This window comes from Furipterus horrens, unplaced genomic scaffold (assembly GCF_987537825.1).
Source record: "Furipterus horrens unplaced genomic scaffold, mFurHor1.1.pri manual_scaffold_1, whole genome shotgun sequence".
NCBI classification, from domain to species: Eukaryota; Metazoa; Chordata; class Mammalia; order Chiroptera; family Furipteridae; genus Furipterus; species Furipterus horrens.
The window spans coordinates 207,050,404-207,064,475 of NW_028327171.1; the positions used below are offsets into that span (position 1 = coordinate 207,050,404).

The 14,072-nt window shown below is 42.8% G+C and overlaps 1 protein-coding gene across 1 annotated transcript in view; it reads right to left on the minus strand.

The window, feature by feature from the left end:
- Positions 1–10,033: 10,033 nt before the first annotated feature.
- Positions 10,034–14,072, minus strand: part of PAX3 (paired box 3) — an 89,806-nt gene continuing 85,767 nt past the window's right edge. Inside the window, exons 8-10 of the mRNA XM_090269060.1 lie at positions 11,326–11,572; positions 10,800–10,830; positions 10,034–10,646 (exon numbers count right to left, since the gene is read on the minus strand). Coding sequence (XP_090125186.1) covers positions 10,580–10,646; positions 10,800–10,830; positions 11,326–11,572 — 345 coding nt within the window. The 3' untranslated portion in view covers positions 10,034–10,579. The remainder of the gene's footprint in view (positions 10,647–10,799; positions 10,831–11,325; positions 11,573–14,072) is intronic.

Consider the following 14,072-nt stretch of genomic DNA (forward strand, 5'->3'; position numbering starts at 1 on the left):
TGCCAACTACAATTTAAAATAAATTTAAAAAGTAAATAATCCCTCCATTGTTTTAGTAACTTGGATAGATTAATGTGCAAGTTTAAAAGCCCAGAAACACATTTTATAATCTGCAGTTGTGATTAATGTGATTAAATAATAATATTAATAGTTAACATTTATTGGTTGTTCATCATCACCCAAGCATATTGCAAGATAACACTTAACCCTCAATAGCGTCCAAGAAAGGAACCATAACCATATTTCTTTCTTTACAGGATTTAAAATTACTTTAGAGAAATAAGATAACTAATCTAAAATCACACAGCTAGTAGAAAATCTTTAATTACTGATCCAGAATTTAAAACCTAGGTCTTCAGCCCCTGAAGTTCTATAGCATTAGCCCAACCACTTTCAGAATGATGTGTCATTTTTAAGGACTTTGATAATGCAAAGGAGTAGGAGAAAGGTTGTCTCAGAAGAACATACCCCACTACTTTGGAACTCTATCTAAATTCCATCAGCTTGGGGTCCGTTTTCAGCCTATCCCTGGAATCCTTGGGTGGAGATACAGGGCTCCCCATCTCGGTTACTGTCCCAAGCTCCAAAAGAAGCTCTCCAAAATTATCTTTCCAGTAAACTAGTTTAGGTTGTGTCTCTCCCTGCTTTGAAACCCTAATCTAGCAGGCTCACACATACACAGGAGGAAACCCTTATGATGTCCCTCAAGCACCCGCAAGACCCAGCCTCTGCCATCCTCACCAGCGGCATTTCCACCACTCCCTTCCAGCTGGAGTTGCTACAAATCCTTCCCCCAAAAATCAGTCTAGTCTCCAGTCCACTCAGTCCCTATTCCTGAGCCCCAAAGTGCAGCTAAGAAAGTCACTCCGCCCTAGTCTGGGAGCCCTGGGAAGTTCCACACCCTCTCTGTGTCCCAATACAGAGCGCTTACTACTCCCCTGCAGCTACTTTGACTGCCTGCCTCCTCCCGGCCACAACCATAGAAGAGGTTTAAAAGTATATTCTCTGTCCTGGATAAAGCCAGTCCATCTAAATCTCACGCATCCCCTTCGTACTCTGCAAGGACTTGCTTACTTCCATCAGTGACCTCTTTCCTCCTGCATCTTCAGCATCTCTGTTAGTTTCCTAGGGCTCCTGTAACAATGTACCACAAACTTGATGGCTCATAAAAATCGAAATTTATTGTCCCACAGTTCTGCAGGCTAGAAGTCCAAAGGGTCAGCAGGGTTGGCTCCTCCTAAGGGCACTGAGAGAGAATCTGTTCCATGCCTCTCTCCTAGCTTCTGGTGGTGGCTGGCAATCCTTCATGTCCCTTAGTGTTCCTTAATGTGTAGCTGCAGCGTTTCAATCTCTGCCTCTGCCATCACATGCGTTGTCTCAGTCTCTTCTCTTTTCATAAGGATACCACTCATATTGGATTAAGGGCCCGCCCTACTCCAGCATGACCTCATCTTAACTTAGATCTTTTATTTTTAATTTAACTTAATTTTATTTTATTTTTAAGTAAATTTTATTGATTATGTTGTTACAATAGTTCCAATTTTTTCCCCTTTGCTCCCCTCTGCCCAGTAGCCCCCTTTCCTCCAGCAATCCCACCCCCCTTAGTTCATGTCCATGGGTTGTGCATATACGTTCTCTGGCTTCACCGTTTCCTATATTATTCGTAACTTGCCCCTGTCTATTTTTTATTTACCAATTATGCTTATTAATCTCTGCATCATTTCCCCATTTCTCCCCCTGCCCCCTCCCAGCTGATAACCCTCCAGATGATCCCCATACCTATGATTGTGTTCCTATTCTGGTTTGCTTAGTTAAATTTTGTTCTTATTTTTTAGATTCAGTTGTTGATAGTTGTGAGTTTGTTGTCATTTTAGTGTTCATAATTTTGATCTTTTTCTTAAGTAACTCCCTTTGACATTTCATATAATAATAGCTTGGTGATGATGAACTCCTTTAGCTTTACCTTGTCTGGGAAGCACTTCATTTGCCCTTCCATTTTAAATGATAGCTTTGCTGGATAGAGTAATCTTGGTTATAAGTCCTTGCTTTTCACCACCTTGAATACTTTTTGCCAGTCCCTTCTTGCCTGCAAAGTTTCTTTTGAGAAATCAGCTGGTAGTCTTATAGGCACCCCTTTGTAGGTAACTCTCTGCTTTTCTCTTGCTACTTTTAAGATTCTCTCTTTATCTTTCACCTTTGGCATTTTAATTATGATGTGTCTTGTGTGGTCCTTTTTGGATCTAGCTTGTTTGGGACTCTGTGCTTCCTGGAGTTATATATCTGTTTCTTTCACCAAATATGGAGAGTTTTCCTTCATTATTTTCTCATATTAGTTTTTAATTTATTGCTCTTCCTCTTCTCCTTCTGGCATCCTTATGGTTTGGATGTTGGCATGTTTAAAGTTGTCCCAGAGGTTCCTAAACCTCTCCTCATTTTTTCAACTCTTGAGCCCTCATTTTGTACTGGTTGACGATTGTTTTCCTCCTTATGTTCCAAATCATTGATCTGAACGCCAGTTTCCTTCCCTTCACCATTGGTTTTGTATGGATTTTCTTTCATTTCATTTAACATAGCCTTCACTTCTTCCCTTATGCGTTTGCCATACTTAAGCATATCTGTCAAGCCTGTGATCATCTTTATCAACAGTGCTTTGAACTCTCAGTCTGTTAGGTTGGCTATCTCCTCGTCACTTAGTTCTCCTACTGGAACCTTGATTCATCCCCCCTTTTGGGCAATACTTCTCTGTCTCCTCATCTTGACAGGCTCCTGTGTTTGCTTGCCTCTGTGTCCTAGGTAGGGCTATAGCTCCTGTTACATTTAAGGGGCGGAGCCTTAGGTTTTGTCATCAGTAATGGGTGACCTATTTCACCACATTGTGGTGCTATAAGTGGGGTAGGGGTCTGAGAGGGAACAATATCGCTTGCTCAGCACTCGCCCCTTTTCCAGGCACCTCTCCCACTTTGTACAGGACTGGCGCCTCACTAGTTGTTGCCCTGGCTATTGTTTCCAGAGCGGGTGGGTTTGCGGATGTTCTAGGACTGTGGGGGCCCTTTAAGCAAGCAGACTCTGCTGAGAGACCAGCAGTTTCTGCCTCCGCCCCAACCCCCACTGGTTTGCTCAGTCAGAAACAATGAGGCTTGATTTTCCCCAAGTCTGGGATCGTGAGCTGCGCAGTCCAGTCAGGAGCTGGGAACACTCTCCAGGTATCTCTCCTGACTTTTTAAAATGTGTGACTGAGCTTTCCACTGGCCCGCCACTGCCACCACCACACCATGTCCTCTCCGCCCTGGCTCTGCCCCTCCTACCTGTCTGGATGAGTATTTCTTCTTTATATCTTTGTTTGGGGGACTTCCATGCAGTTTGATTTTCAAGAACTTCTGGTTTTCTCTAGTTTTGAGGTAGTTGTATTCCTTCTTAGCTGTGGAGGGAGACACAGCATGCCTGTCTATGCTTCCATCTTGTCCAGAAATCTTAACCTACATCTTAATGACACTGTGAGGACCATATTTCCAAATGAGGCCTCATTCATAGGTATGAAGAGTTAAGATTGGGTCATATCTTTTTTGGGGAAACACAGTTCAACCCAAAAGAATCTCCCATGTCATCAGCCTAGTCTTCTCAGCCTCTGAACCTGGTTAAAGCTCTCATCTTACCAATCTCTCTCTGACACCCAAACAAATAGCTCCAGCAGATACAGCTTCCTAACTGCAGATTTATGTGTCAACCATCTATCAGACAGTGCCCGTTGGAAGTCCCTGAGACACTTCCCCATGAGTAGGTTATGCCCCAAAGGGAACACATTAGCTTCTCCACACCTATTCCTCTTCCTTCTGCATTCCTTATCTTGGCCCAAAGAAGCACCACCAAGCCCATCACCCAAGCAACCCAAACAGCTCTGGGAACGCATGGCCAGTGACTATGTTGTGCATAAATCTCACTTAACCATCTCAGTCAGCCATCTGGCCTTGGAGCAGCTGTACTTGACACCTTCTAACCTCCCCGTACAGCCTTCTGCAGGCAGCATCCGCTGGTATTCCACCACTTCTCCCCAGCTGGGACATGGGCCCTTCCTTCATTGCTTAGGGCAATAGGGAAGGCCTGGCTTTCGGGAATAACAGAAAGAAACTGTGAAACAGGAAACTGATACCTCATTGCAGGCTACGGGCCCTTGCAGGGCCACTTCCCCCTTCTCCGCCCTGCTCTCTGTAGCAACCGCTGTATAGACCCCCAGGCTTCGCTCCTGTGCCCCTTGGCTTCTAACTGGGTTCAGCCCATGGGAGCACCAGCAGGAGCTGGGAGAGTTTTCCTTTGCCTCACTGGCCCCTGCAGCTGCCTCTGGATGTCTGTGTCCCATCATCAGAGGCCACTCTCAGAGCCAGCTGCTCTGCAGGACACCCCTGCCCCACCCAAGCAGCTCTCCTTCTCTCCCGCTGACATAATTCCTTGCAATTCCCCTCCACCTCTCCAACTTTCTAAACAATCTCTTTATTTAAAAACTTTCTCTACATTTCCAAATTCAAGAGTGACATCTGTTTCCTGTTGACCCCCACGGATACAACCCCGTGACTGCCCGATACCCAGACCCAAATGCTCCCACTGGGCTCTCCTCCCATGCCTCTGGGAACAGTTTACTTTCCTTAAGCAGGCCTCTACTCTTCCACGCCCAGAAAGAAGGAATTGATTTTCTACAAGTGAATATAATGTGTAAACATGAAACACCACCTACAAAGGTAGCTTTTCGCATTTGTCTGCAAAGCTGCTTAATTTCTCAACATTTGTATGTATATTCATATGTTCTTTACTCTCCATTCTAGAGGATATTTGCTTTCCCTTTACATAACCAAGAGACACACTAGAGTGTTCTTGGGAGGGGTGGGGTATGGTTTGCCCCCCAAAATAATTTAAACTTGGAGCTTAAAGACAAAAAGGAAGAAAGGCAATTCTTCCCGTTTTTGCTTACCAAGGCTAAGCAAAGAGATCTTGGGGCCAGCTACACATCTTTGGATAATTAGTAAGAATGGATCATACCAGTCAACCCCTAACAGAGGGCACTGCAGCATCCAGAGCTCTTCAGTGATGAAAATGCAGCTCCACTACTAACAGTTGTTACTCCCAAGCTTTTAAGGAGACCGCTTAGAATGGTGACAATCGTGGTAGACACATGTTTCTCCTCCCATGTGTTTCTTATTGGGCCCCTGAAGGGGAAAGTCTCTCAATCCATTTTTAAGGAATAAAGAATTATCCCATTTTTTTCCTAATCTCAGATCCTCTGAACCCTATAAACTGGAGATCCCCAGAAGGCTGTGGCTGTAGACCTGTCTTCCTCAGGAATCTGCAAGGGCCAGCTCCTGGCTGACCTCGGTGGCTTCTTTCATCTGGCAATCCCACGGCTGGTGTCATATAAAAATGGAGCTGACATGCCCTTTGCTTCTGCATCGGCTCAGGAACTTTTTATTTATCCCTAGAGATTCAGCTCCAGGGTTATTTTTTTCTGCAAAGTGTTCCAATGCCCTCTTCTCTTAGGTTCCCACACTAACTTTTCCTTACATGTTACTGTGTGTTCCAACTGTCTGTTTACTGATCTACCTCATTAAGAGCTGTGGTCTTTTGACAGCAGGAATTGTCTTCACATTATAGCCCCACTGCCCAGCACACAGTAGGAGCTTGATAAATATCGAACACATTAATGAATCAGGATTTAAAAAACACTGCCTATCTCCCTCACTCTGCAAGTAATGCAAAGAGTTTTCTGTAGGGACCTACTTTCAAGGCTCAGGAGATGAATTAATGCTCATCTTCATGGACTAGGGGAGCCAGATGTGATGAACAAGATGGAAACACACTTCTTGGGGAAAAGCCCCAGTGCTGCTGATTTGGGGGGGGGGGGGGATGGAGCTCTGTAAACCTCCTTCTGGGGATACACTAGGGCAAGTTCACCAACAGTCATTCAACAACTCGCCTCACCCAGCATCACTGCTCCTCTTCACATCCTTCCCTCTGGGTCAAGAGCTGGTGGAGGGTTTGGGGAAAGGCGAGGCTAAAGTGTCTCCATATTCCAAAGTAATGTCCCTCTCTCAGCTCTGCAGTAGTAAGTGGCCCTAACCACTGCTTCTAGATGCAGAAAACTCATCAGTCAGTTTTCTGGTCACATGCAGCCAAGATGCCCATGCAACCAAAGACTTCTCCGTGAGTTCTTGCTTGATCAACCCTCCCTGCCGCCATCTCTACGGATTCTGAGTCCGTGGCCTGGGTGCACCCAAGCATTAGTCTGTTTGTTGTTGCTGTTGTTTGCTGGTGTCATCGTTGTCTTAATAAACCCTCAGATTACTCTACAGCCGGGGCTGAAACCAGAGCTCTAAGTGATAAACTAACTAGCTATTTCTCTTTTCTGTTCTAATCCTCCCAGCGGTGAGTCCAAAACAAATCAAGACTTTATGTCATCTGCATCAGTCAGAAATACAAAAATATGGCTTTTATTGACTAGGCAGGTACTGAGTACCCCTCATGGGTCAGATATGATGGGACACAATGACCAGCAATACCCAAGAATTCTATCTATAAAAAAGGAGAGAATTAGCTTATATCACCGGCATCTGGCAAGGAGCCCGAGCCTAGCTCTATTTCTTCCTTTTCGCTCATATATCATCTAACACTAATCCCAGATCCGTGAGTGCATGTCTAGCACTGGGACAGGCTTTGTGAATCTCTTTGCATAAATACTGCCACTTGTCATTTATTCTGCTCCTCAACATTTGACACCAGCTCTCCTTATCCGTCAATGATTAAACACCAAAAACTGTTTACTCAGAATGGTTGAGGCCCAAATCTTTGTCCCCCAAACAGAGTTTGTTCCTATGGAGAAGTTGGTTCTGGTTCCCTGTGCTAATTATGGACTTTGAGAAGTGATTTTTCTATTATATGTCCACACAATGAGTATTAATTAATCTGCCCCACCCCCCCCCATTTAAGACTCTTTCTAAACTCATGACGATGAGTCAGTGACTTTGTCTATTGCACTGGTTCTCTATGCCAGCATTAATGAAGTTTCCTTCTAGCACAGGATGTTCCCCAAATATCCAAATGTATGTGAAAATACAGTCCCAAATTGGGCTAATTAAAAGCCTAAAACAATGTGTCTGTTTCCATCACAGATGTGAAATATAGTATCCATTCCTAGGTAAATTACTGTCAAGGAACAACTCAGCAGCTGATATTAATACAGCCAGTCTTTAATAATTTTAAGTATTGATTTTCAGTTTTTACTTCTAACTTTACAAATCCAATTGTATAACTATATAGACAAAGGGGAATCCCTCCGGACCCCATCGGGTTGAAGCTCAGTTGAACACCAAGGGCTCAAAGTCCTTAGGGCTGCTTGTCCCAGGGGTTGCAAGTGAGGACCCCAACTGGGATTAAGACTGGGGAAGTCAGTTCCCCATTCCCTTGGAGATGGATTTGATACTGAAAAACCTACAGGGACAAAGGATCTACAGAGACTTTCAAGAGGAGAAATATGAGCAAAGCAACAGGTCTCCGAGGTGTGCAGAAATAAAAGGGCATAAAGAAGCATATCAGAGAGAGAGATGAGCCACACGTGGCAAGTTCTGAGATGAGGAGGGAAAGGAAATGGATCTGTAGGATCAGTTCCTCTTGTGAATTAGGGGTGAATTGTTTTAATACTTGTTTTCAACTGGAGTTTGGCATGAGGACAGGTTGACAGAATGAAGTGACTATTGTAGACAGCATTTGAAAAGGCAGGAGAAAAACAGGTTCTGCCACTCGAAGTCAAAGCCGGCTTCTGCTGTGTCTGGCTAGGTGCGACCCTGGCCGAGCTGATGAACAACTGTAGGCCTCAGTCCGCTCATCTGTATATGGGGGCTAAAAGTGCCGGCCTCACAGGGTTTGGTGAGGATTAAACAAGATAACACAAGGAAGCGGGGTTACCTTCCTTTTCTCTCCTTATAATAGTTTTGGGAAAATAATTGTCAGGAAAAAAAGCAACATAGTTGACTGAAAGGACAAGTATGCGAACTAAAAAAATGCAAGGCACTTAAATAATTCGGGAAATTTTACCTACTTCACTTCAAGTCTATAGGGTTTTTAAAAGATGAGCTCGCATGCTTTAGATCAGCACTGACCCACAGAACTTTCTGCCATCATGGAAATATTCTATATCTTTCCTGCCCAATGTGGTAGCTCCTGGCCACTGCACACTTAAGACACGGCTAGGGCAACCGAGGAACTCCCTTGTTAATTTAATTTGCTTTTAATTACTTAATATTTAATTAGACACACATGGCCAGCCACTACCAAATCGAACAGCGCTCCTTGATATCTTTCTGACTCTAAGGTTCTTCCCTGCCCGTCTGGACTTGGGAGGCGGAAGAGTGTGAGTTTGAGCACATGGACTCTGGAATCGGCCTGCCTGCATTCAGATCCCAGCTCTGCCACTGAGTGGTCTCACATAAGCTCCGTATGCCTCTGTTTCCACATCTATAAAAGAGGAATACTAATGCCATCACCTCTTACATAGTAGATGTTGGGAGAAATAAGTAAGCTAGTACAGGTAAGAACTCATGATTACTCATCTGATAAAAACAATCCTCATAATTTATTGTGACTAATTTACTCCTCTGTCTTACCTGCTAGGTCATAAGGATAGCTATAACACCAGTGCCAAGAGCCACGATGCCACATTAAGACTCTCGTTAAATAAACAAGTATTCAAATAAGTGTTGAAGCGAGGGTGGAAGGGAGGGAGGGAGGGAGGAAGAGAGGGTGTGAAGGAGGGAAAGGGAGACAGGAGGGAGTCAGGGAGGGAAGGAGAGAGGAAGGAAGAAAAAATGAATGAAAGAGGCAGTCATGCTTTTCATGAAGAGGGAAGAAAGCATCTAAAACAAAATAAATAAAACATGCGAGCTTTTGATAAAAATTTCAATGAAGATGGCTGTTGGAGATAAAGTTAGGTGCTCTGGAGGGGGTCGGGGGGTGGGGGCGACACACTTCCAAGGAAGGTCATGGGCCTGAGCGTTCAGAGACAACCAAGGAGAGCGGGGGCTGAACTGAAGGGTTTCTTCTAGATTCCACCTCTATGACAATACAAACTTCCATTCTTAAAAGTGTGTGCAACTGAGGGTCTTGAAGAAAACACTGCTGTGCGTTGTGTGACTTTATTTGTCCACGTTTCTAATTTACTCAGAAAGGCACCGTTAGAAGTGAAGTATGTGTTTTGCTGTCTCCCCATTTTCAAGTTTTTATTAAGTCTACATCCACCAGTTCCCGCAAAAAAGCAGTGTTGGGCAAGTTTTCATAGCTGTTTATTCATTATAAATAGTAAATATTTACTGCACTTTTTACATGAAAGACATTTTTACAACACATTGTTGTGGGTGGAGTCTGCAACATGAAGACAGACCTTCTCTCCATCCATCACCCTCTAAAACCAATGTATGAACTAAACTCGGTACTACGTCTAGTCTAACTCACTATGTCATAGTTCTTAACTCGAAAGGGAATGTATTTGTGCCTACCTCATTCATGGTTCCAAGAATAGAAAGAAATAAATAACACTGCCTTCCCCCTTCTGGTTCCTCTTAACATCTCAAAAAACGAATTTATTGACATTCCAAAATGTCACCTCACAAACGTATGTAAACCTCAGTTCCTATAATCCTTTCATATTGGATATCATGGTATAATTTAAAAGTACACGAGAGCCACTTGGACAGTCCTGTTCTTGCCCTGCCTTTCATAGAAAAGAGAATGTAAACGTAGTCATTTTAAAAGCATGATTCTCGAACACGGTCTCTAGTTGAAAGGAGCAAGCCCGGTGTTGGTTGTCCAGCAAATAGTGAACATCACTGTATTCGACCACAATACATCATGAGCTGTGAAAATAAAAGCACCTGCAAAAATATAGTTCTGATTCTGTTTATATGACCCTGGCCATGGCCAAAGCTTCCGTGAGGTACACAGTATTGCACACTGGTAAGCAGCTGTGGGCACGCACGTCACTGCTCCACCCCGCCCTCCCCGCCCAGTTGGCTCCTACATGAAAATGAATTGGAAAGACGGCACATGCCTCTCCCACACTGGGAAAGAAAACAGGCTTTCTTCATGTTCTATTAGCAAGATGTGTCCTTCTGGGTCATGTAGTAACAACTGAAGTACAAATGAGGATAAGATAACAAATAATTTATTCGGGAGGTCCTTTACATCTAGTCTACCTTCCTAAAAATGGTGGCATTTATTTTTATATGAATTTCCAGTGTGTAAAAGTCAAGGGTTCCTCCGTTCTTGCTTCAGAAGTGAGCAGTTTTAAAAGTTTTACAAGTGGCAGCATTGGATATCAATCATGTTATACTTTAGAGAATTCTCTGACTATATTTTAGAGCATTCTGTTTGCCCAGACCAGTCCAGATAAATCTCTCACACACGCACATGTACACACGCGCACGCACACACGCACACGCACACACACAGATGGAATGTTTTAGCTCCTTGATCATCAGTACTAAAGAGTTGGGATAGTTGATAAGTAGCCATGTTAAATCATTGCCTTAAAATGTTGCATTTGTCTTTATTGTTCCAGGTCTTCCCTTTCTCCACTGCTTTCGTCCAGCCTGTTCAAAAGAATTTGAAACCAACTACTGGAGAAAGAAAATCAATCATTCTCCTTAGTCTCCTGTTGAGACTGCCCCCCAAAAGGGTGATATTTTTTTCTGAGAAGATTCTTCATGCCTCAGCGGTGGAGATCGGAAACAGGGCCAGTTTTAGCTCCAAGTGGACAGTCCACTTACGCGATATCTGGCTTGAGATAATGAAAGGCACCTGTAAGAAAACACACACAGCTTTTTAGGTCATGCTGGGACAATTCACAGCAAGGGGCAAAATCAGATACAGGCTGACAATGTCATATTTAATACCGTGGTATCAAAGGATCGAGACTAATATTTTTATTCCTAAGACAAGTTTGACACAACTCTGTGTCTTTGGGATTATACTCCACATGATCCTTGAGCTGACCTCATTAAGAACATGTGTTTCTAATGCCAGGGGTTATTTCATTTTGGCCAACCCTTGTGTTTTACTTAGCGGCAATCAGCTTTCACATCTCAGCAATTAATAACCGCAAGATGTTGTTGACATCAGCTAAGAAAATAATTATACAAGCGAGTTCTTGCTGGAACAATCAGCTGGCTTTGCTACAATGTCGATCCTGGGATGTGAGGCCGAATCAGGCTGCCACCTTCCCTTTCTTGAGAAAGAGCTGACATATTTTTACTCTTCCCGGACTAAATACCCCCTAGAACATGCAAGGCTTACTTTGTCCGTACTGCCCGTATTGGTAGCCTGTGACGGTGTCCATACTGTAGCCGGTGGTGCTATAGGTGGACGGGCAATAGGACTGAGATGTGGGCAGACTGTCCAAGCTCTTCATATGGTCCAGTCTCTGACTGCAGCTGGCCGACACAGTGGTGGCAGGTTCGAGGCCCCCAGTGAGAGGGGAGAGAGCATAATCGGTCTGGGGCTGATGGGGCACCCCGCCATGGTTGGTCAGGAGTCCCATTACCTAAAACAAACAGGCAGATTTAGGAAGACACGAGAATGGGAGGAGGACCAGATCACAGGCTATTGCTGACCAAATAACTGGAAAGTTCCCGCTTTTATTTCTCTGGAAATCGACTGTTAAAGGGCTTTCCAGAAGACAGTGACCTCAATTCAAAATGGCAGAGATATTACATCATGCCCAGTGATAACATCTGACTGCCGTTTCAGAAAAAGGAAACGGGAGGGCATGTGGGGAGGAAGGGAAAAGAAAAATAAGGAAGGAGAAGGGAGAAAAAGGAGAGAGTGATAAAATCAAACCAAGATTTCAAAGAAGGAGAAAGGAAGGCGGGACCCAGGGACAGAGCTGAGGAGAAATGATATCTGCTCATATAGAATAATGTCAAAATATATATTACATCTGTTTCATACATAATTTTAAACAGGCATTTGCTTTTTCTTTTCTAAGTTAAATAAATTCAAATCAAATTCCTTTCCTTTACTTGAGATTCCTGTGTCTTTTTTTCAAAGTGTTCCCTCTCAAGAAAGTTCCTCCCTATCTTGGGCATTCTTCATTAATTAGGAATAATGGCTCCATCCCTGATGCTTCCTTGTACTTTTCCTTCCTCTCCCACCACGTAATCATTATTACTCCAGTCACCTTTATTGAATTGCGAGAGATTTGGGGGGAGGAACCTACTCAGCTTTTTATACCCAGCGCCTACCAGTGTGCTAAGAACCTATCATGGAATGAACAAATGAATGGATGAATGGATGAATGAATGAAAGGTAAATGATTCTCCAAATAACTTCTTCCATTCCTTATTCTTCCATTTCTTCTCTAAACTAACATTTCATATAAAATAGGTGTTAAATGAAAAGAAAAGCCCATAATGCAAACATGTTATAAAAAGTCCACTCCGTTTTGTAAATAACCCTGAAGAGCAAGAGAACTTAAAAAAAAAAAAAAACTGTGACAACAGAACGACTTTCAGATTAGCACGGTGACATGTTTCACAAACTCAGGCTCGCTGACCCTTACAACACCTTGTTTCTGAAGTAAGTGGATAATTAATTTTGCAGCTGGAAACCTGTCACATGAGAAAGAGGAAGTGATTTTTCTCAAGTTCATACAATTTAGTGGCAGGGCTCCAGAAGCAATTGCTGAAAAAACTGCCTGCTAGGGGAAGAGCCTCGTGTGCTTACAAAATATCACGTGCTTACACGGTGCCTAAAGCAGGCGCCCGCCATGCGCAGGGTTGCCGTAATGGTCCTGTTGTGTTTTATGACGTTTGAAGGCTGTGGCACTTAAAGTGTACACAGAAGAGCTGAAGGAGGGGGCACAGATGAAACCCAGCGCCTGACTCTAGGCTTTGTGCTAGCCTCCAAGAAAACTCCAGCCTTAGAAGCCAGGACCTAGAGCTTCCAGCAAGGCAAGAGGGAGAGACAAGTGTTGCATCCCAGAAAGCATTCGAAATTAGATTCCAAAAAACAATGAGGCCACAGTCCCCTTTGGGAAGGGTTTGCATAATCTTCACAGCTAAACAAAATCTACTTGAAATAAAGCTTTAAACTGATCTATCTTCAATTAGCCCCAAGAGATGAGAGAGAAAAAGAGAGAGACCCACCGCCCTCTATGGATTACCCGCCTCTACTTCGTCATAATATTCAATTTTTTAAAAGCCACTTCCAGATTTTTTCTGAGCTATGTGGTGAAATATCTTTTAAAAAATCTCTAAAAGTTATGTATATTCTAAAAAATCATTGTATGCAACAAAGCATAGTTTTGTTTTATTGGTGTTTTGGGGGAAATGAAAATCACAAAATAAAGTAAGAATCAATAGAATTCACAGCTCCAGGAGAATGGAAGAGAATGGGGGGCTCTCTTGAGGATCTACCCAACAGTTTATTTTGAGTTCTTTACTTCATTTTCTCATGTTAAAAGTTGAACATAACCTAGAATGCACTGAAGTTATTTCCTGAATGTTCTTCCAACTACATGGTTTTTTGCTTTGCTTTGTTTTTTTTTTTCTTTTTGGCCTTTGAGCATGTATAGATGATTGTATAGTACATACTTGGAAAATTTATAGACTTCAGTTTACATACTAATTTATTAAATACTTTATTTCAAGCCAAAACTGAATGTCTATTAGAAAGAGTCTATAATAGAGGTTTTTCAGTGCCAAATGCTCTCTTTTTAAATCAGAGGTACCTCTTTGTGTACTGGCCTAATGGGCAAAAATGGATAGGGAAAATTAAAACACACACACAAAGTAATTTTTTTTAATGAAAGGGAGATAATGACACAGGGTACAAATATTTTATTGTAAATAAGCTGTGCTAAATTAAAAGAAACACATAGACAAAGCGGTTTTGTGACTGAGTCAATCCAGAGAAGAAAATTATCCAGCGGTACTAGATAAAAAGGAAGCTATTTTAAATTAATAGCATCCTTCATGAAGATATACACTCAAAACTCAGTTAATGGTATGTCACTTTAAGGAAGAAATGGAATACTCTACATA